The following is a 24,667-nucleotide window of genomic DNA, read 5'->3' on the forward strand; positions in this document are numbered from 1 at the left end:
ATTATATTACACAATCTAAAATACAATTGTTGTTGGCAGGGCCATAACTAGGGCTGTGCGAGAGGGGTGACCGCCCAGGGTGCTACGCTGAAGGGGGGCTCAGTTTATTAATATTTTACATTCATTTGGTTCAAATTAAGGTCCAGGGGGTGGCAGTTTTGCTTCTCGCCCCAGGCAGTAAAATTTTATTTGTTGGCATTCGTCCTGAAGACTGCATATATATGTGTATCTTGAAAAATAAAAACATTATTATTATTATTATCATTTATTTGTTAGGTGCCACAAGGTATCCGCAGCGCCGTACACAGTACAAACAGTAGACTCTACAGGGTGAAAAAGTACAGAACAATAAACAAAAATACCAATACTTCAGAAACTCCACACAGGCTAATACAATAATCACGGATAGAAGAACAGGTGAGGAGACAGGAGGGAAGATGGCCCTGCTCATGTGAGCTTACATCCTAAGGGAGGGTAGACAGAACAGGCACAAGGGGAGCCAAAAGAGGAAAGGGGAGAGAAGGAAGAGCGAGTGGAGGAGGTGAGGTGGTTAAGTAGATGGTTGGTAGGCTTTACGGAAGAGGTGAGTTTTCAGTGCACGTTTGAAGGAGCCCAAAGTAGGAGAGAGATGGATGAAACGAGGGAGGTCATTCCAGTGAAGGGGGGCTGCATGGGAAAGTCCTGGATTCTGGAGTGGGAAGAGGTGATGAGAGTGGAGGAGAGGTGGCGATCATTGAGCGCAGAGAGCGGGCAGGAGTGTGAATGGAGAGGAGGTTAGAGATGTAGGGGCAGTAGAGTGGGAGAGAGCCTTGTAAAAACATGAGGTATTAGTTCATATTTTGATCAAAGCTTGCATCCCAGTGTCAAGGGCACCTCATTGTGTGCAGGTTCCACAATGACCTATAAGTTACAAACACCGGTAAAATGCAGTTAAAATCAGATGCACTGATATCCCAGGTATAGGGGCTTACATCTAGTAAAGGCTGGCTTGTAAGCCAAATACAAAAGGCCTCAAAGACAGCTGTCATGACAATTCAAGGCAATATTTTGAATAAAAGTTAGAGAAGAAATAAGCCAGCATTGGTTAATCCCACATTATACATGGTACCAGCAAAAAGACAATTGTTGTTGGCACTTGTACTTAACACTGGACACTGGGATGCAGGCTTAAATGTTTTGATAAAAATAAGAACTACTACCTCATGTTTTCATTTTGCTAGAAACACACAGATATGCAGTGTTAAGTGGCTTCAACAATTGTCTTTTGATTTGTATACATATAGGGTGTTTATATTGCTCTGCAGCTGGTACCATATATAATATGGGATTAACTGAGCACTAACTTATTTCTTCTCTTATATTACACAATCTCCCCACATGGCCAGTTATATCACACACAAACTTACTCCTTTGTCAGCTATATTACACAGAGATCCCCCATAATCAGTCATATTGTAAACACCTGTCTCATTTTCATTCCCATGTAAACCAACCCCTTACTTCCCTACCAAGTATATGTGAGTTGATGGAGAAGGGGATATTAATGTAATGTGTGAGGAAAGGGAGGGGGTCCTCTTAATAAAATGTGTGAGAGAAGGGAATGATGGTCTTAATATGACATGTGAGGGAAGTGAGTGAGAGGATCTTAATATATAATTTATGTGGGTGGGAGGTAGGCTATTAATTTAATGGTAAAGTGTAGGTTAGTGGGTAATTATTTAATGGGTTCTATTTTATTTGTGGGGTGGTGGTGGGGCATTTTAATTTATTAGTGGAGCTATTTAATAGTAGGGCCTATCAATTTAAGATGGGGTGATAGGACCTTTAATTTATTGTTGGGCTGGTTTGAACCTGGGGTTGTTTGGGAAGAATGAGGTCTATTAGTAAATATTAATATGAATTATTTAATGGTAGTGATTGTTGCGGGAAATGGTTATATTTATAAATGTACATGCTATTAATTTCTTGAAGGGGAGAGGGAGTCTCTACTGTAATTTGGGTGGGAGGTAATCTATTAATCTAATGATGGACTGTGGGTCATAGCTAATTGTGACAGGATGGACCGCTTATGCCACCCTGTCTGTTGTTGCTGGGAACCAGCTGGGCTTACTTTGCCAACGTCTTCTTTCGTTATTCTGAATGCGCCCCTTCTGCTGCAGTAGGAGGAGCCTGCGGCCACCACTGGACTCCTTTATAGCGTCCAGAACCACGTTCCTTCTGGGTAACTGACCCTGCTAGTGTACTAGTGGATCAGGGTGCTGTGGATGGATCCCCCCTGGCCTATCACACTGGCCAGAGCTGCTGGCTAGAGGCAGAACGGTGGTACTGGAGAGCTGGGTCCAAACCTCAGAAACAGCTGGAGGACGGATTAGATTTAGGCTCTAATCTGTAGGTCACAGGATTACAGCAATATTGAAGAAGTTGTCAAGTAGGGTCTTGAAACAAAGAGTGATGTTTATTTTGCTCAAGTGTCCTGACAAGGACAGTTCCACTGATTAAAAGTATCAGTGGTCAGGTCAGATGGAACATCAGAATGATACATTTAAGTTTACATGGGCTCTCTTTTTATACGGTTTTAGACACAGCCTCACAGGCTATTTTTAGAATTAGGATGTAATTTGTTTATCCAAACATGGATTTACATGCAATACAAAGCTAACAATATTTACGCTTTTCTGTGATATCCTAAAACCTTGCTGTGATTTCCTGCATCTTACAGTGGACATCTGACAGCAAGTCTAATTATCCCTTCCTTTCCCTTAAGGGGTATTGGACACTCACATCAAAAGGTCTAATCAACATGAGATTAGGGTGCTTTCTTCCAACAGTTGCAGTTTACACATTTCCTCCAAAGAAAAGAATTCCCCAAGAAAAGTTGCAAACCCCAAACAAGGCATTTCCTAACACCAAGATATACAAAAGACTTTCTAAACAAAGGCTTTTTGTATCCGATATATAAATCAGAAAAAATCAGATTAACTCTGGGACAGATAGTGAAAGGGATGGTAGAAATCAGCCAGAAGAAGGCCAAAGCTTAAGAAAACAGGGCTAGCAAAGCAGGCCAAAAAATAAACATTTCCTATATCAAAATATACACAATCTCAAAAATAAGTGCATCTGCAATTATATAAATAAGCGTCCTGCGGTTTTTCCTTTATATTTATACCATAAGTTACTTATAAGTGATCTAGTCACACTAATTATTTAGTGGTGGGTGCCAGAGGCTGAAATAACGAGCTGTGGGCCCTGGTGCAGGGAAGCGGAGAGGAGGGAACCGGAGCCCAAAGCTCGCTAGTTCTCCATGCAGCAGGCACCATTATCTCCATTGACCCCAGTGCACCACACCTACTGCACTGCCACTGGTGGGTGCTATTAATTTATTTGTGGGGTGATGGTTCAGCTATTTAATTTAATAGTGGGGCCTATTATTTTAAGGTGAGGGGACCTTTAATTTAATGCTGAGTTGGTTTGGGGCTAATAATTGAATGTGGGCCTGAGTTTGGGGAGGAGAGCTGTTCATTAAATGTGAATACGAATTATTTAATGCTGGTGATGGTTGTGGGAAATGGTTATATTTATTAAACGTAAATGTAATTAATTTATTGTTTGGGCTGTTTGGAGTGAGGAAAATAGCTTTATTTAATAAATGAGAATACTATGAAAGTAATGTTGGGGCTGGTTGGAGGAAATTATGTCTATTATTTAAATGTACAATTATTTTAATTTTGGGGCAGAGGGATGCCTAATTATTAAACATGGGTGCTATTGATTTATCGCCGTGCTGGTTGGAGTTTTTTCAGTTTCTTGTACCCATTTTTTACCCAAATAGGGACTCTGACATTCCAGGATCCAGACAAGCAGCAACTGAGATAAAGACACCAGCGGCCACAAGTGAAGAAAGTGAGAACAGGTTGGAGAGAGCAGGACAGTCTGCCAACTGTCCTGAATCTAGTTGGGCAGTCCCAAATTTGGGTGACTGTCTCGCTTAATCAGGATTTGGTCCAACTGCAAGGACAGCTGGGAGGTATGTCCTGCTTCACACTGTACTGGTTGTGATGGCAGAGCTGTGTGAACCTAACAGTACTACACACAGTATTGCTCATGTATTTGTCTAAAATTTGCCTAGAATGAAAATCATGTTACATCATAGGGGCATTGAAAATACTGGATGAATGACATTGTTACTCATGCAGTGTATTTGTTGCCACCTAGCCATTGGCATGCTATACAATGCCCAGCTTCACCTAATGGTAGCATCGACCTTGACCATGGCAACATTGGGTCTATCCTGCAATACTGTGAATGATTCCTCCTTTCCCTTTGCTACTGCCATCACTGTCAGCTGCCTCCTTGTTTTTATTGCACTCTTTGCAGAGAACACTATCCCCTTTATCAACTACAAAAACTGAAAGACTCCTGTTTTTATGGTGGTGAACTTGCCTTTGAATGTTTACATTGTGACATATTACACTATGTTTGTTTTTCTTTCTTTCTCTTTCATTTGGGCTTATGAGTCCTATTACTACATGGCAGGTGTAAATGCCAACTAATCACAATGACTTTCACAGCATAGTATTTGATGTGAAAATTATATGTATACGTGACAATCACAGAACAATTGTATGCAACTAAGATATACCATTAAAATGCATTATATGTACAGTATATTATTTATGTAATTATTGTAAAAAAAATGTAAAATAAGAAAAATGTATTTGAAAAAAAATATTTATACTGTTAAGAGTTCCAATTTTATTTTATGATCAAATAAAAGTTTTACATGTTCAGATGTAGCCTCTTATTGTACTTAGTCATGTGCGTATACTGCAGTCTGTTCTTTGTGTCTATGCATGTAGTACTTTTAAGCAGAGCATGCTTCCTCCAAGCTTCAAATCGAAAAGGATCTTGTTTTCAATAAAGAGGGAACTACACTCTGTCACTCACCGGACCGTGAGTGCCTCTGCTCTTGTGCGTGGTTCTCTCTCCATCCTGCCGGCGCCTGTCCTGAGCAGCGGCCATCCGCCATCTTGATAGGACCGCGCATGTGCAGGATCCCTGAACTCTTATGACCTTGCTTTTAACTTAATTGGTGGATCAATCACCTCTCCCTATTTAAGGCACCTGTGGCCTTTGTATCGTTGCCTCATCTTGATTTTCACTCCCTGTGAGTCTCTGAAGGTGTTTCCTGTGTCCTGCTCGTGTCTTCAGTTTCCTGCTGGATTACCTGCTTTGCTCATCGGCGGTTCCCATACCCGCTACATACTCCTAGCTCTCCTGCTCGTGTCTTCTGCTTCCTGCTGGATTACCTGCTCTGCTCATCGGCGGTTCCCATACCCACTACAGACTCCTAGCTCTCCTGCTCGTGTCTTCTGCTTCCTGCTGGATTACCTGCTCTGCTCATCGGCGGTTCCCATACCCGCTACAGACTCCTAGCTCTCCTGCTCGTGTCTTCTGCTTCCTGCTGAATTACCTGCTCTACTCACCGGCGGTTCCCATACCCGCTACAGCCTCCCAGCTCTCCTGCTGTGTCTGCACCGGGACAAGTGGACAAGCCTCTCTACTCAGCGGCAGTATGCATACTTGTTATTGACTATTAACTGTTATCCTGCATATCTGCCTTGGACAAGTTTCTCTACTCAGCAGCGGTATACATACCCGCTATAGACTATTAGCTGTTATCCTGCATATCTGCTTTGGACAAGCCTCTCTACTCAGCAGCGGTATACCTACCCGCTATAGACTATTAGCTGTTACCCTGCATATCTGTTTGGACAAGCTTCTCTGCTCTCCAGCTGTAAACATACAGCCATAGACTATTACTATTACTCTACTTATCCGCACCTGGACAAGTCCTCACCTCCTCGCAGTGGTACAACTTGCTATCCGCAGACCACTGACTTCCCCGCTACCTACCTGCACCTGGACAAGTCTTCCCATCACAGCAGTGGTACAACTTGCTATCCGCAGACCACTGACTTCCCCGCTACCTACCTGCACCTGGACAAGTCTTCCCATCACAGCAGTGGTACAACTTGCTATCCGCAGACCACTGACTCTCCCGCTACCTACCTCCACCTGGACAAGTCTTCTCATCACAGCAGTGGTACAACTTGCTATCCGCAGACCACTGACTCTCCCGCTACCTACCTGCACCCGGACAAGTCTTCCCATCACAGCAATGGTAAAACTTGCTATCCGCAGACCACTGACTCTCCCGCTACCTACCTGCACCTGGACAAGTCTTCTCATCACAGCAGTGGTACAACTTGCTATCCGCAGACCACTGACTCTCCCGTTACCTTCCTTCACCTATTCACGTCCGCCCGGCTCATCTTGGTTGATACCTGCCTCTGCACTATAGTTGCAAGTCGCTGACTTTCCTACCATTATAGCTGCGAGTTGCTGACTCCTATTTACTCCATTGACATTCTCTCTCCACCTGCTGTTGTATAACGTTCCTACTATTCACCCTACTGCCCAGAGGATCGCTGTGTAAACCCCGCCCCTCTGGTAAGCATTATCATCTGGTGAATCCTGGGTAGAACTCCTAGTGCCCATGACAGTAAGATCAGGCCATGACAGACCCAGAATCGGAACCAACAGCTAGGGAGATGCTGCAGCACCTGGTTACTCGGATTGAACAACAAGATGTTCAGCAGCAACAGTTGTTCCAATGTTTTCAGGCTTTAGCCTCCCGAGGAGACCCTGTGAAAAATGTATCCGCTACTGTTGATCCTCCAGTAACTTCTTCTTCCCCAGTGCCATCCCAGGTGTCTACCGTTTCTATGCTACACCTGCCTACTCCCTCTAAGTATGATGGAGACCCGAAAACCTGTAGGGGATTTCTTAACCAATGCTCCATTCATTTTGAACTCCAACCTCACAACTTTTCTACTCATCGTTCTAAAGTGGCCTATCTCATCTCTTTGTTTTCCGGACAGGCTCTCGCATGGGCCTCCCCTCTGTGGGAAAGAAATGACCCCTTATTGGAAGATAGTGCCATGTTTATTTCTACGTTTCGAAGAATTTTTGACGAACCTGGTCGTGTTATCTCTGCGGCTTCCAGTATTCTCCGACTACGCCAAGGATGCCGGTCAGTGGCCCAGTACGTCATCCAATTTTGGATACTTGCCTCCGAGCTCCAATGGAACACTGAGGCGCTGATAGCTGCCTTCTGGCAGGGTCTTGCTGACAAGAGCAAAGACGCACTGGCCTCACAAGAGTTACCCTCCTCCTTGGACGACTTGATTTCTCTATGCCACAGAGTAGACATGAGATTTCGTGAGAGAGATTCCGAAAGAGTAAATTTTTCCAAAGGGCCTGTTCGCCCAGCATCTCAAGTTCATCATCTCCCCCTCCAGTAGAACCCATGGGAGATAGGACGTTCTAAACTAACATCTGAGGAGAGGGAGCAAGGAGTGAAGAATAGACTCTGCATCTATTGCGCTGACTCTACTCACATGCTGAACTCATGTCCCAGAAGGTCGGGAAATGCCAGGCCCTAACCAGTTCTGGAGAGGTAAGGTTAGGGTCTCTGGAATCCTCTCCATGTTCTATGGATTCTAAAGTTTGTGCTTTTGATGTTACCGTTTCCATTGCTACCAAGTCGTTTATGTCTCAAGCGCTTCTAGACTCTGGAGCTGCTGGAAACTTTATTTCTAGTTCTCTAGTGAATCAATGGTCCCTACCAGTGATTCCTTTAAAAGCAGCTATCGCTGTCACCGCTATCGATGGTTCACGCATAATTAATGGACTTATCACTCAATGTACGACTCCGTTGTCCCTTCAAATTTGAGTCTTACACCAGGAGAAAATTTCCTTGCTGGTCCTTCCTGTTACCACCAGTCCCATTGTACTTGGCCTTCCATGGCTTCAACTTCATTCTCCACAGATTGACTGGAACACTCCTCAAGTCACTTCCTGGGGTCCGGATTGTTGTCATAGATGTCTGACTCAAGTTGTTCCACTCAAAGTAAATCAATCTTCTATAACACCCTGTCCGCTGGGTCTTCCTCCACAGTATGCTTCCTTTGCGGATGTGTTCGATAAAACTCAGTCTGAACGCCTTCCACCCCATCGGGCGTGGGATTGTCCGATAGACTTACAACCTGGCAAGACCCCTCCTAGGGGCCGTGTGTACCCTCTCTCGCTACCAGAGAGACTCAGGCAACGTCTGATTATATCAAGGAGAATCTCCATCGTGGATTTATCCGACCTTCCACCTCTCCCGCTGGAGCGGGGTTCTTTTTTGTTAAGAAGAAAGATGGGTCATTACGACCCTGTATAGACTATCGTGGGCTCAATGCCATAACCATTAAAAATCGGTACCCTATCCCGCTAATTACCGAGCTCTTTGACCGCATTAAGGGAGCTCGGATATTCACCAAACTTGTACGTTTGTGTCGTCGTCTACCTGGACGATATATTAATTTTCTCTCAGGATCTGCCCTCTCATCATCAACATGTGGCAGAGGTCCTTTCTAGACTCCGGAGAAAGTTACTATTATGCAAGTTAGAAATGTTCCTTTGAGTTATCCCAGATTCCATTCTTGGGATATATTGTGTCCGGAGTAGGTCTAGAGATGGATCCGGAGAAAGTGAATGCTGTGCTACGTTGGCCCCAGCCAACTACCCTCAGCAGAGCAATTCAACGCTTCCTAGGATTTGCAAACTACTACAGACGCTTCATTCAAGGTTTTTCCTCCATTGCTTCTCCAATAGTGGCTCTGACCCGTAAGGGCGCTAATACTAAGCAATGGTCGTCCGAGGCCCTTCAAGCCTTTCACTTCCTCAAAAAGGCGCTCTCTACCGCTCCTGTTCTTCGACAGCCTGACGTGACCCTTCCTTTCTTCCTGGAAATAGATGCCTCTAATGTTGGTCTAGGGGCCATTCTATCCCAAAGATCGGAGCAACAGAAATTCCATCCCTGTGCCTTCTACTCTCGAGGTCTTCTACCTGCAGAAAAAAACTATACCATCGGGGATAAGGAGTTGTTGGCCATAAAAGCGGTGTTAGAGGAATTGAGATATCTGCTGGAAGGGGCTCGTCACCATGTAACTATTTTTACTGATCACAAAAACCTTCTATACTTGCAGTCAGCTCAATGCTTGAATCCTCGTCAAGCAAGATGGTCACTTTTCTTTTCCCGCTTTGAGCTTATTATAACCTTCAAACCAGCTTCAAAGAATAGAAAAGCAGACGCCTTATCTCAGGCGTTTGTAGCTTCCTCTGACACTGAGGATTGTTCTGATCATCCCATATTGGATCCCAAATGTGTGACTCTGGCCACTTCTTCCACCAAGGTGCTACCATTTGGGAAAACCCTTGTGCCACCACCTCTACGGAAAAAAATATTATCGTGGTATCATTCTTCCCGTTTTTCTGGACATTCGGGAGAACGAAAGACATTAGAAATCCTTTCTCGGTGCTACTGGTGGCCCTCTATTAGGAGAGATGTCAAGGAATTTGTGGCCGCTTGTGAGGTTTGCTCTCAATTCAAAACCCCCTGCAGAACACCGGCGGGACTACTTCAACCACTGCCCATTCCCTCCAAACCATGGACCCATATTAGTACGGACTTTGTCACCGATCTTCCTCCTAGCAAAAGATGCAATACCATCTGGGTAGTGGTGGATAGATTTTCTAAGATGGCCCATTTTGTTCCTTTGACTGGATTACCTTCCTCATCTACTTTGGCTGACCATTTTATCAAGGAGATCTTTCGGATTCATGGCTGTCCATCTGAGATTGTTTCAGATAGAGGAGTGCAGTTCGTCTCCAGATTCTGGCGAGCCCTTTGCAAGACCTTGGGTATCCGACTGTCACTATCATCCTCCTACCATCCTCAATCAAATGGACAGACCGAGAGAGTCAACCAAGATCTTGAGACTTTCATAAGAATGTTCTCCTCAGCCAACCAGGACAATTGGGTAGATTTACTTCCATGGGCTGAATTCGCCCACAACAATATGTATCACGAGTCATCTTCAAAAACTCCATTCTTTGTGGTATACGGTCACCATCCGTCTCTCCCAGAATTTCCTGCCCTCCCTCCCACCCAAGTTCCTGTGGTGGAGAATTTATGTCAGAGTTTAAAAACTATCTGGTCTCAGGTAAAATCTTTCCTGAAGAAGACATCTGCCAGATACAAGTGTTTTGCTGATAAAAAGAGGCGAGCTATTCCACCACTTAAAATTGGAGACCGCGTATGGCTTTCTACCAAAAATATTCGCCTGAAGGTTCCGTCCATGAATTTCTCTCTACGTTTCATTGTCGAATATAAAATCACTCAGGTGATAAATCCGGTGTGCTTCAAATTACTATTACTTAAGAACCTTCGTATCTCGAACGCCTTCCATGTGTCATTACTCAAGCCTCTTATCATCAACCGTTTCTCTGTTCCTCCTTCAGCACCTCGGCCAGTATAAGTTCATCAGGAGGAGGAGTTCGAAATTACCCATATTCTGGATGCCAAAATTTTGCGAGGAGTTCTTCGCTTCCTAGTGCATTGGAAAGGCTTTGGTCCAGAGGAGCGTTCTTGGATCCATGCAGATGATCTCAATGCTCCAGCTCTTCTAAAGAGATTTTACTCCAAATTTGCGGGCAAACCCGGTTCCAAGTGTTCTGTGCCCACCTTTAAAAGGGGGGGTACTGTCACTCACCGGACCGTGAGTGCCTCTGCTCTTGTGCGTGGTTCTCTCTCCTTCCTGCCGGCGCCTGTCCTGAGCCGCGGCCGTCCACCATCTTTATAGGACTGCGCATGTGCAGGATCCCTGAACTCTTATGACCTTGCTTTTAATTTAATTGGTGGATCAATCACCTCTCCCTATTTAAGGCACCTGTGGCCTTTGTATCGTTGCCTCATCTTGATTTTTACTCCCTGTGAGTCTCTGAAGGTGTTTCCTGTGTCCTGCTCGTGTCTTCAGTTTCCTGCTGGATTACCTGCTCTGCTCATTGGCGGTTCCCATACCCGCTACAGACTCCTAGCTCTCCTGCTCGTGTCTTCTGCTTCCTGCTGGATTACCTGCTCTGCTCATTGGCGGTTCCCATACCCACTACAGACTCCTAGCTCTCCTGCTCGTGTCTTCTGCTTCCTGCTGGATTACCTGCTCTACTCATCGGCGGTTCCCATACCCGCTACAGACTCCTAGCTCTCCTGCTCATGTCTTCTGCTTCCTGCTTAATTACGTGCTCTACTCACCGGCGGTTCCCATACCCGCTACAGCCTCCCAGCTCTCCTGCTGTGTCTGCACCGGGACAAGCCTCTCTACTCAGCGGCGGTAAGCATACTTGTTATTGACTATTAACTGTTATCCTGCATATCTGCCTTGGACAAGTTTCTCTACTCAGCAGCGGTATACATACCCGCTATAGACTATTAGCTGTTATCCTGCATATCTGCTTTGGACAAGCCTCTCTACTCAGCAGCGGTATACATACCCGCTATAGACTATTAGCTGTTACCCTGCATATCTGTTTGGACAAGCTTCTCTGCTCTCCAGCTGTATACATACAGCCATAGACTATTACTATTACTCTACTTATCCGCACCTGGACAAGTCCTCACCTCCTCGCAGTGGTACAACTTGCTATCCGCAGACCACTGACTTTCCCGCTACCTACCTGCACCTGGACAAGTCTTCCCATCACAGCAATGGTACAACTTGCTATCCGCAGACCACTGACTTCCCCGCTACCTACCTGCACCCGGACAAGTCTTCCCTTCACAGCAGTGGTACAACTTGCTATCCGCAGACCACTGACTCTCCCGCCACCTACCTGCACCTGGACAAGTCTTCTCATCACAGCAGTGGTACAACTTGCTATCCGCAGACCACTGACTCTCCCGCTACCTACCTGCACCCGGACAAGTCTTCCCATCACAGCAATGGTAAAACTTGCTATCCGCAGACCACTGACTCTCCCGCTACCTACCTGCACCTGGACAAGTCTTCTCATCACAGCAGTGGTACAACTTGCTATCCGCAGACCACTGACTCTCCCGTTACCTTCCTTCACCTATTCACGTCCGCCCGGCTCATCTTGGTTGATACCTGCCTCTGCACTATAGTTGCAAGTCGCTAACTTTCCTACCATTATAGCTGCGAGTCGCTGACTCCTATTTACTCCATTGACATTCTCTCTCCACCTGCTGTTGTATAACGTTTCTACTATTCACCCTACTGCCCAGAGGATCGCTGTGTAAACCCCACCCCTCTGGTAAGCATTATCATCTGGTGAATCCTGGGTAGAACTCCTAGTGCCCGTGACACACTCAAGTTGCATGCTCTTTATAAAAAAACAAAATTTAGATGCAAGCTTCGTTTGGACCTGTATCAGGCCCTCTGCTGTTACAAACTAACCTCCAGCCATGTCTTCCTATTCTCAACTTCAGTCTTGCAATAACAGAAACAAAGCTCACATTATATTCCCATCCTTTGAAGCACATACCATCATCATCATCATCATCATCATCACCATTTATTTATATAGCGCCACTAATTCCGCAGCACTGTACAGAGAACTTACTCACATAAGTCCCTGCCCCATTGGGACTTACAGTCTAAATTCCCTAACACACACACACAAACAGACAGACAGACACACAGACTATACTATGTGGACTTTTAACATACTGCATGTTATTATGATCCACCATTCCATTTGATCACCCCAAGAATTTCATGAACACTTCTATACTTGGCTACTTCATACTTTATCTCATATCTACACCATCATCTTGGGTAATTTCAACATCCAAAATAATGACCCAGATTCTCCTTGTGCCTCCAAACTAATCTCTAAAATCCTCTCTTGTCCTTTCCCAGTGGATAGACTCCTCTACTCATCACAATGACCACTTCCTTGATCTCTTTTTCTCCAGTAATGCTTTCTTTAACATGTCTTTCCCTCTCTCAGACAATCATCTGATCACTTGCAAATTTTCCTCCACCACTTTAACTTGTATGCATTCTACATCAACCAAGCCTTCTCATTCCTGCAGAAGCCTCAGTTATGTTCATTTTAAAATATTTCCCACAACTTTGCAACAACTTATCTCACCCATTTCTCCTGTCCTAATCTGGCAGTGGCACATTTCAGCCATGGACCACTAAAAAAAATGTACTGCCTTCAAAGACTCTCCCCCAAATTAGAATGTTTTGGCAAAAGTCTATTACCTTACATTGACTTTCTCAACTGTATTTTATACCTACCACTCCTAACAAAATGCTCTGGACACTGTCAAACAAATATAATCCAAATCTGTCATCTCTGCTCAGGCTTCTAAACGCAAACACATTTTTAATACATTTAAATCTCTTCTCCAGTCTTTCATACCAACAACTCTGGCAAGTTCTTGCTTCCTACTGCAAGGAGAAGATTGACAAGATCTGGTATGGAATGGTATCCTCTTCCCCAAACAGCAATCAGTTAAATTTCTTTCCTTCACCTTCTGAAAGTTTCTCTTGATTTGGTCCCACAAAAGAAGATTAGGGGCCTGATTTAGAGTTAGGAGAAAAGCTAAAAAGGAGCAAAACCATGTTGCACTGGAGGGGTGGGGCAAGCGGTCAAATTTAAAATGTGTAGACAGGTTTAGAGTTGGAAGCAGGTGTGTCCTCAACTCTAAATTCCAGTAAATGAATAAATCCTGTCTGTGTGTGTGCTACATGCAAAAGCATCTAGTACTTCCCTGATTATTGCTATTCTGAAAAAAAAATAATGCTGTTAAAAATTGTGCCATGTCTTAACCATCATCATCATCATCACCAATTATTTATATAGCGCCTCTAATTCCGCAGCACTGTACAGAGAACTCATTCACATCACTCCCTGCCTCATTGGAGCTTACAGTATAAATTTCCTAACACACACACACACACACACACACACACAGATATAGAGAGAGAAACTAGGGTCAATTTAATATCAGCCAATTAACCTACTAGCCCCTCCAAGCTTCTAGAGAAGCTTGCTTACATTCACCTCACATGCTTTCTTTCCTCACGCAACCTATTGGTCAGTCAGGCTTTCATTGAAAACACTCCACAGATACTGCACTAACTATAGCATTCAGTGATTTGATCACAACTAAATCTAATGGCATCTAATTCTCTCTTTATGTATACATAGTATACTCAGTATAACACATTTGTCGGGAAATTGATATATTAGGCATGGATAACTTATCCTGTATTTCATCTTACATCTGATTATATGTTGTTGCTTGACATAATTTTGTTGGTTTAGTGATACATGAGGCCAGTGGATAGAAGATATCTAACACATAATATAAGTGGGGCGATAGAATCCAAATACAATATGAATTCTCATTGTTATATCATAGTGATACATGAGGCCTCTCCCAGTGGTAGTGAAGATGTCTAACCCATCATATAAGTGTGGTCGAAAGAGTCAAAATACAATAGGGATTATTATTGTTATATCATAGTCAGCGGTAAAATATATGAAGTATTTATTGAGTTTTATTTCTGATGCTTACTATGACCAGTAAAAAAAAAAATAGTTAGTTTGATTTAACTGACCTTCTGTACAGCAGACACCATGCTAGGTTGATGTCTTGTACAAGAAGGAGTTTTCAAACCTGAGTAGGCTAACTATCTTCCAAGTCACAAGGCCACAGCTGTTATCCTATCTAGTTTAAAATTTATTTGTAAAATCAGAGGATGTGTGCATGTTAGGCTTGTCATTTTGTGTGGTTATGACCTGTCTATTGAATTTTATCTCTACAATATACCAGAGGAAAGATATGGAAGGATACGTATTTTGGACTATTTTCTGAATAAAATATGATTCACACCCAGGGGGTTCTCCTCCCCATATTAGCATATACACTGCCCCTGTGAATGACCTCCCAGGAGAACATGTTCATAAACCAGATGTTATGAAAAATTGTCAGTTCTGGAGAGTGTTCATCTTATTCTACCTTGTCCCAGGCATACAGATAATATGAACTATGTGTTATATTTTTGTATTTTTATCCCTTTCGTTTGTAACTGTATTGCATTTATTTATGTTACTACGTATATCCAGTGCCCTGCACCTTTTTGTACTAAATCTAATATTGAATACATTTACCCATGATGCTCTAACAAATCCATAGACTATTATGAATAGAAATATTGCTTGATTATGTAAACCCTTTGCATATTAGGATATGCTATTTTAACCCTTTGAGTGCTCAAGTGTAATGTGCTAGCCCTTTTTACTTACAAGGAGCAAAGTGTGTGTAAGCATGTACATTTGTGTGACAGCATTTTGGGGTCCTATTGCCCTAATACAATAGTTGGTGGCAGTAATATGGTGTGTGTGTGGATGTGGGAGACCATCTTTGGGGTATGTTTCAGCTAAATCTGTGTCCTGTTGAGGGCAAGATTGAGTGCTGCAAGCCTGTCAACCTCTTCCAGTAACATCCAAAATACAGGACTGCAAGTGTGATCGTGATAGTTGGCTCAAGTGAAGGCTAATTATGAAGCCATACAATGGTCAAAGAACATTTCAGGAACAAAATTCAGACATACAATATTTTTTGATACTGACCTTGTATCTTATCTGTTTGTAAGAAACCATTGGCTGCTTTACAAACTAAATTTGTCTGTTTTTCCACTTTTTTCAGTTTTTTTTACAGAGCTATACATTTTTACCAACAATGTATATCCAAAAACTGGTGTTCTTGACTGCATGCATTGGATTATCAACATGCAACCGTGTTTATGTTCATCCATTCAATCTATTTGCTTTCAACAAAAGTGAATGTGAAAAAGTGCAATCACAAAATCACACTATTGAAAATATGTTCATTCCAATCCCTATTGAATCAAAGATGAAGGGTGAAGATAAAAGTGTAAAAGTCAAAACATATCAGGAAACACGCCAACTTGGTACTTCGGAAAGCTATCTGACATCACTAATGAATGATTTAGGCTTTCGGGCTTTCAAACAATGGAGGGAAATATATAGAAGTGACACTGTCCTTATATCCTGCACAAATTTATATGGGTCATTGATGTCTTTTTATCTTGGAGCCTCTGAGCACACATCAACAAGTTTACAGGATTTTTTAGGATTCGGGCATCCATCAGGAGCTACTAACTGCAGTTCCCAAGTGAATGGCCTAAAAGTAATTTCAAAACTCAAAATCATTGACAACCTTCTCTTTTCTAAAAATGCCAATATTGATGCACTGAAAACAACATGCATATTTGTCTCTCCAAGTCTCTCTTTGTCAGAAAAGTTTGTTCATGATTTAACTTCATCTGCTGATCATTTTTATGTAAGGGCTGTAGATTTTACAGACTCCGTCACGGCAATAAATTTAATCAACAAATTCTTGGAGACCCAGTTGGCAAAGAAATCTAAATCTGGCTTGACGTCTATAGATGTAACTTCTAACTTCATGTACACTAGTCATATTCAGTTTAAAGGTAAGGTGATATGTGTAATACTTTAAAACATACAATGATGTTCTTAGCAGGGTTTGTCACATGCTTATTAATGTCCATAAATACATATAATAAGTACTTCATTGAACAAGACCTTAAGTTGATATACAGTATGTAGTGGCTAACTGAATATATAGGCATTATACAGAACGCTGACCCTATGAGCTTTGAGAAAATTGTACATTACTAAGTCAGAAGCAAAACAATGATATGTTATTAAAAGAAAACATGTAAATTGTATGTATTGATTATTTTATTATACTTTATTTGTTTTTGTTATGATGCCCCATCTACTTGTTATATTGGGTAAAATCCCCTTGAGGGACATGGGCAGTAATGTCACAAAAGCTCCCACACAATGCTTTATCATTTGGAAATGTTTGTCCTATATTGGTCAACTTTTTACACTTAAGTCAAACAGTCAATATAAGACAGCTGGCACTATATCGCAATGTGTGCGGTCCGAAAAAGATGCCAATGCCCCTTAATATCCGATCCAATGAAACAATATCATTATCAGGCATGGCGGAAAATGTTGTCAGAAAATAACGGTCATCGATCTGTGAGTGTCAACTCTTAACTGCATGAACAGGCTCCAGCAGACCAAAATATAATCTGGGCATTTGGCCTGAGGAGCTGAACAGCTGGATATTACTTGATTTGGCCACCCATGTGTGTGGCCAAATTTACAATCATCCTGGCTCTGGGAGGGTCAGCCTAGGGTTGGTCAGTATAAAGTAGCATCCCTGGATAATCATTACATTTTCACTGAGCTGCTCATTCCCTTAGTAGAATGGCTCCTAAAAATTTATGAGAGACGGAAGAAGAAGAAGCTGCAAAATCTCTACAATGGCTTTTTATTGGTCCTTATAGTCACACCCCCATAGCGTGTTAGTGTAGCACTAAATTTTGCCAGTGCTCTAATACAAAAATGCAACAGCCTCAGGAAAAACTGTTCTAGCATGTATAATTATGTCTATAACTGGTTATTATTGCAGGGAAGAAGGTATGGTAAGAAAATACTTATAGGAGTACTAAATACTTTTTATTCTTTTATTTGTTAAAAATACTCAGCTTGAAATTCTTACCAGCTATCATCTCTTGAGCATCAGTTCATGTAAAAATGTTTCCAAGTAACCGAGAAACATTTCACCTAGATATTTACTAGCTGTCTCCTTTGCATAATATAGCTAATCATTAACCTTTCTCTGTCCTCCAAGGAGATAATCAGTCATGTGGTTTTGTTGTACTATTGTGCCTTAATGTACAGATATTGTGAATAAGCCACAGATGTAATTGACTATATATAAATACATTAGATACTGTATAAATAAGGGCAACTAAAATGGTGCATGGCCTACAGCAAAAAACTTACCCAGAAAGACTAAAAGATCTTAATATGAATAGTGTGGAGCAGGGGAGAGAAAGGATGGAAACTTTCAAATATATCAAGGGCTTTAAAAAAGTACAGGAGGGAAACATTCTTCAAAGGAAGAGAAGATTAGAAGACAAGGACATGCATTGGAAATGGAGGGAAGTAGGTTCAGAGGAATTTTGAGGAAAAATTGCTTCACATATAGTGTAGTGGATAAGTGGTATAGCCTCCCATCAGAGGTGGTAGAGGCTAATACAATAAAGCAATTTTACCATACTTGGAAGAGACATTGGGATGTCCTTAAAAAGAAAAAGAAAGTAAAAAGATTAAATAGGGGTTGAGGTTACCATAAGTTAAAAAATGGGCAGACTAGATGGGCCAAGTGGTTGTTATCTGCCAAATAATTCTACATTTCTATGTTTCTATGACTAAACAAAAATGCATCTAGTAATACAACTAATTAACGATTAATTTTCCACCATGCCCTTCAGTATACAGTTCTATGCTTCTCGGTATGACACCTACAATCATTGCTATTTGCATACTCCTGTTTGTGCTTGCCAACCAATTCTGAACTTTCCACCAATCACTGCTTGTATACATCCCAATGTTTACCCTCTATTATTCCTCTAACAACACATGCTAGTCTCTTTTCTTAGTGCTCCCATAACTGTCTTATGCTAACTGATGTTATTCTGATTTTCGAATGCAATTTGGTGAAAAGATATTTATGGAAAGCTATACCTTTGAAATAAAGACTTCTACTAACCACATCCCTGCCTTGACACTTAGGTAGATCCTACATCTCTGACTTTAGACTAGTTTAAACTAGTAATTACTAGTGTCTAATCTGAAATTGAATGTATGCAGATTTTGCCTTGCCTGCTAGGAACTAACTAGCATTGTTTTATTTCAGGTAAAGTGAGTAAGTCCTTTTTAATTCCGGAGCTTCAACATTTCTGGATTGAGCCAAACAGGAAAATCTTGGTGCCCATGATTTCAGTATCAGGAGTATTTCAGTTCAAGGAAGACTACACGTCAAATCAATTAGTATTAAAAATCTCTCTTAGTGAAAATGATTTCTTGTTGCTGGTACAGCCAACCAATGGGAACACCCTTGAGAATATTGAGTCTTCCCTAACATGGGATACATATTTAAAATGGTTGAATAGCTTAACAAATAGGTAAGGCTTAGTACTACAACAAGTGTTTGGTGTAAATGTTTAAATCCCTAAAACCACTCCTATTTATGTTTTCCAGATACATCTCTTTATCTTTACCAAAGCTGGAAATAGAAAGCGCTTTGAACATTCAAGACCTTCTTACCAATTTGGAGGTGTCGTATCTCCTAGGAAAAGATGCTGATTTTAGCAAAATAAGCAATGCAAATATAAAACTTGGAAAGGTAATGGCATGACAAGTAGTTAATCTATCCCCATCAGTAGTGTAATTTACTCTTTCTGCTTCAAGATAAATCCCTAAAATCTACATGAGCATATAGAGCACAAATCACAGTTCTTACCACCCTACCTCCACCGCCCATCCTACCAAATTATGTCAGCATCTGGTGCATCTAAAGTAGAACTCATTTTTCAGCATAATGTCGATTTACAGTAATTATGGGGTTATGCAACCACTACTGTGAAATATTTTTGCCACAAAGTAACAAACTGAGTTGCTCTCATGTTAGGGTAATTTTACCTCTCCTTTATCAAGTCCCTTCAGATATCAGTGAGATAAGATGCTGGTTAACCAGGAGATCAGTAATCAAGACACAGACATGCCAATGTCAAGATAGAACTGAGCTGTGCTCGTTTATTTCTGGCCTACATTTATACATGAAAAAGCGTTTGATCTGGTTATAGAACAAAAACACATGATTGATATTTTCCTGAGTAAATATAAATCTTCTGACAAAGCTAGTTAGTTCTCTTCATGTCACTTTTATGGGTTCTTATCAACTTTCACTGGAGCCAGTACTCCCAATGTCCTCATTCGTGATCCCATGTCCTAGTACTCCCAATGCCATCATTCATTATCCCATGTCCTAGGCCTCCATCCAGGGTCTTTGAGATAGGTCAAGGCTGGAGCTGGTGATTACGTTGAATGTATTTTTAAGGCAAATACCAAGATTTTTAACTCCTTCACATTTCATTCTTACCATCATCATTGAGTACCTAGAAATGCTCTCACACTCACATCCACCTCCCCTATTCACTACAACAGAAATTGGCTGGCAGCCTTTTACAATTTGTTACAAAAATGTTGTACTTCACAGCTGCAGAGAAGCTAATAGGTTTGTTTTTGAACCATATAAAAAGAAATAATAATGTTTACAAAATCATATTCAGGTGTGGAATGTGAATAAAAATTATGTAACCATGTAACCAATATCTCTGCATTGTGAATAGTTACACTTGAAACTGAACTGGTTTAGAATTTGCTAAATTATTCTGTGACTCAGAAACACTTAACTTTAGAGAATTGCAATAGTTTCCAAATAATTCCATTTTTATATCTTGTTAAACCTAAATGGCTCAGTCAATTATTTGACATTTTGCATAATAACCTATTTTGCAGCCCTCTGTGTGATAAAGGCCATGGAGGCAGGGTGGTTCAGGTTGCAAAGTTGACGTGCTCTGTATAAGCATCAAAATCAGCAGACTACCTTTTTCTATTCCGGATCGTTTGTATGAATAAATTAAGGCTGCACAACAACCTGCAATGACTTCCTACCCCTGCTTTTCAGCCTGGGGCTATGAGAAATAAATGGTAATACAGCTTTAAGGGAATACAATGGTCTCAACCTGAAGAATCTTAAAGCATTGTCACTTTTCTTGCATAAATTATATTTATACCTCATCATCTGAGTTCTCTAATTAGTCTACAGAAGTTTAGCATGGACACTGTCAAATAAACTTGGAGGATTTAAGAATAAATATCATTCTCTAAACCCATAGGACGCTTGAGGTGCCCAGCTTTGCTAATTATTTTTTGTATGTATTTGAATGAGCACCTTTCATTTAAATCACCATCAGAACAAATGATCATAGGTGAAAAAAACAAACAAAAAATACAACTGATATATTTAAAAACTAGAAGTACATTTACATATCATTGCAATTATTTAATCACAGGAGAAGCATTTTTCCAAAAGCACATTAGCTTTCAGGACTGTGAACCTAGTGACGGACACAAAAAGGATTCTCTCTGCATCTGATTTGGCTGAAAGCAAAATGCCATTATGTAGCAAGTGTACATTATAATATACTAAATGTTGTAAGATGCTTTTTCATGTTTTTCATGGATTCCAATATAGTCCCCCTCCAACACTCAATTTGATATCTTATTAAATCAAAATCTAACTCCCTGATCTGCAGACAATAATTATTTGCAGAATTCTCTCCTGGTCCTGATTACCTGCAGCACTGTCTACATAGTCACTATATTATCTTCCAAATGAGAAATTGGAGTTAGACAATGACTTTCTGCAGATTACTTTTGGCCAAGTAATTTTTAGTGGTGAACCCTTATGAGCAGCACATAACCTAACCAAATAAAAAGTAAAAATATAACATATATTACTATGTATCACATGAACTACTATATTGTACATAAATTGCATGCAGGTAACTCTCACATACATAACAGTATAGCCTTTTAATTTTAAAGTGAAATGCTAATTTTATACTGCATAAACATGCCAGTTATATGTTATTCTGTTGTCTCAGGTTATAAATACAGTTCATTTTGAGCTGGAAGATAGTGGTGCGGACCCAAATGAAGCCCAAGATGACCATAAGAACAAAGAAGAGCCACTGAAATTAAACTTTGATAAACCATTCATTGTGGCCATGTTTGAAGGGTCTACCAAGGCATTGCTTCTTCTTGGAAGAGTCGTAAATCCAGTAAACATAATTTAACCTTTATCAGTTTTACCGAATGTTGGTAAAATAATAAAGTTAATATATAACAAACATCATCAGTAAGAATAAATGAAAATGACAACAGGAGAAAGCACCCCTATTGCACTTACAGTATAATTCATAAAAATACAATATACCTTAACACAAGAAAGAGCTTAACTATCTAAAACAGTGTTGTTTTTCTAGAATAGATCATAGTTATTATCTTAAAGGAAAAAACAAACAAACACAAACAACTGCATTTGAACATAAGAGTTATTCTTTTATTCTTTTTTTTGTGGTTTGTTGAAAGAAAATGTTAAGATGTTAATGTAAAAAGCTATTATACTGCATTGCAAATAAGTTTCAGAATTCTGCCCTAACGTCTCCATTAAAGCATATATTTACATTTTGTATTTACTCAAGTCATCAACATATTTCTGGTTAGGGAACCATGTTAAACAATTACTAAAATACGCATGGGCAGTGCTGAGCAAACTTCCACTAAGCTTTCATTAGCCATTGTCCAAGGATAAGGTTACATTAAAAGGTTATTTTGTTTTTGGCTAAAGAGCCAAGAGAGAGGAGAGTGGAACTAACCTTCATACCTCCTGTGGCAAAGTTCAGTAATTGCAAGCGAGCAACAAAGCTCGCCTATAATATGCTCAGTCTTGCTGTACAAGCTTGCAGATTTTCAATGCCTTAATAATTAGCATGATTGTCAAGTCCAGCATCTATTCCCCATTTATCCACCCACATGTTCAGCAAATAAAATGATTCTGTGTTAAATATTTGTGATTTTAAGCAGTTTTATTCCTGAGGCAACTGGAGATACTGAGAATGTAACTTTGCTTATATCTTAAAAAACGTACGGTACTACTCTTGTAGTATTACTGATGCTTATAAAGTTTCTGAATGTGTAAGAATGAGTACAGTTTTATTCTAGAATGACTTGATTTGCTCTTTGAATGATTGATGCAGATGGACACAGCTGTAAAGCACACATTTATACTTCTATAATACCCACATCACAGCTAAAATTGCCATTAGTTAGCCAGTTTTAAAACTGTGGTCAGCCTATGTCAGTGGTTATCAAACTTTTGCAGTTCGCGGCACCCTTAGAGTCTCCAAATTTTTTCAAGGCACCCCTCCAAAATAATTATTGAGCAGTCCTGTTTTAGAAGTAGTTGGGTCAAAAAATTGTAATAAGTATTTAGGTCAGGACAGAAATACTTATTTAGTTGTATGCAAAAATGCCCCCTCTGCATCCAGACACTCTGACCCCTCTACATACAGACACACTGCCCTCTCTCACACTGCCCCCTCTGCCCTCTGTCACACTGTCCCACCTCCTCTGCTCTGTCACGCTGTCCCCCTCCTCTGCCCTCTCTCACAATGTCTCCCTCCTCTGCCCTCTCACACGCTGTCCCCTCCTCTGCCCTCTCACACGCTGTGTCCCCCTCCACTGCCCTCTCTCACACTGTGTCCCCCTCCACTGCCCCTCTCACACTGTGTCCCCCTCCACTGCCCCTCTCATGCTGTGTCCCCCTCCACTGCCCTCTCTCACGCTGTGTCCCCCTCCACTGCCCCTCTCATGCTGTGTCCCCCTCCACTGCCCCTCTCATGCTGTGTCCCCCTCCACTGCCCTCTCTCACGCTGTGTCCCCCTCCACTGCCCCTCTCAGGCTGTGTCCCCCTGCACTGCCCCTCTCACGCTGTGTCCCCCTCCTCTGCCCCGCTGTCCCCATCCTCTGCTCTCTGTCCCCATCCTCTGCTCTCTGTCCCCCTTCTCTGCCCCGCTGTCCCCATCCTCTGCCCCGCTGTCCCCATCCTCTGCTCTCTGTCCCCATCCTCTGCTCTCAGTCCCCATCCTCTGCTCTCTGTCCCCCTTCTCTGCCCCGCTGTACCCCTTCTCTGCCCCGCTGTCCCCATCCTCTGCTCTCTGTCCCCATCCTCTGCTCTCTGTCCGCCTCCTCTGCTCTCTGTCCCCCTCCTCTGCCCTGCTGTCACCCTCCTCTGCTCTCTGTCCCCATCCTCTGCTCTCTGTCCCCATCCTCTGCCCCGCTGTCACCCTCCTCTGCCCCGCGCCAGGCGTCAGTTATAAAAAAAAAAAGAACTCAGAAACTTACCAATCCGTTGGGCGCCGGGACCCAGCAGACTCCTCTCTCCCGCAGCAGCTGTTACTGACCTCGATATTCAGTGACAGCTGAAGAGAGGAGGCTGCTGGGTCCCGGCACCCGACGGATTGGTAAGTTTCTGTGTTTTGTTTTTTTTTATGGCTGGCCTATGTCCATTTTCTTGCAACAGGTGGAACTTGGCAAGTGCACAGTATAAATCAGTTAAGACACTCATGCACCAAAGCAGCAATTAATGTATGTTAATACTGAAATGATTCTCATACAATTAATGATAATGCAAAGCCCCCATATGTATGCACAGAAAATGAGGTCCCAGAAGCTACAACTTTGATCTATTCAAGATATTTTTTAAATTATCTCTAACCTCAAATAGTTCCTAGTACACATGAATTCATATGCTTTTCAAAGTTTCCGTTAACTCCCTGGATTGATTCAAATTTACAGTAGATGGTCTTGTCTAGAACTATTTTTGTTTTGGTTTTCCTTACCAGTTCATGTCTCTATTTATGCTATGTTTCCCTGTTAAATGGCCATTCTGTGACGAGGCTGAAGTTAGCTTCTTATTCGGCCAGCTTCATATTCGTTTCTAATTCGTGCTCCAGCTTTTTATTCAGAAAAGCTTATTTTTAAAGGATTAAATCAATTTGGATCACTGATTTCACATCAAATTAACACTACAGGGGGTCCCTTATACCAAATGCATTATCATTTCGCCTCACCCAACAAGGCTATAGTCATGAAATCAGGGGGCAAAGTGGGCAAAGTCACCATATTTTTATCATTTTGAATA

At 41.7% G+C, this 24,667-nt stretch overlaps 1 protein-coding gene across 5 annotated transcripts in view; it reads left to right on the top strand.

Moving 5' to 3' along the window:
- The window catches only part of AGT (angiotensinogen), a 35,498-nt gene extending 12,967 nt beyond the window's left edge, over nt 1-22,531 (top strand). For 4 of the 5 annotated variants that reach the window (XM_075203339.1, XM_075203338.1, XM_075203337.1 and 1 more), the window contains 4 exons: nt 15,635-16,442; nt 18,752-19,019; nt 19,096-19,240; nt 21,567-22,531. In XM_075203339.1, coding sequence (XP_075059440.1) covers nt 15,668-16,442; nt 18,752-19,019; nt 19,096-19,240; nt 21,567-21,758 — 1,380 coding nt within the window. In that variant the 5' untranslated portion in view covers nt 15,635-15,667 and the 3' untranslated portion in view covers nt 21,759-22,531. Of the gene's footprint in view, nt 1-13,328; nt 13,395-15,634; nt 16,443-18,751; nt 19,020-19,095; nt 19,241-21,566 lie in introns of all 5 variants that reach the window. The other variant, XM_075203340.1, reaches the window with a different exon arrangement.
- Nucleotides 22,532-24,667: the final 2,136 nt, after the last annotated feature.

This window comes from Mixophyes fleayi, chromosome 3 (assembly GCF_038048845.1).
Source record: "Mixophyes fleayi isolate aMixFle1 chromosome 3, aMixFle1.hap1, whole genome shotgun sequence".
Classification (NCBI taxonomy): Eukaryota; Metazoa; Chordata; class Amphibia; order Anura; family Limnodynastidae; genus Mixophyes; species Mixophyes fleayi.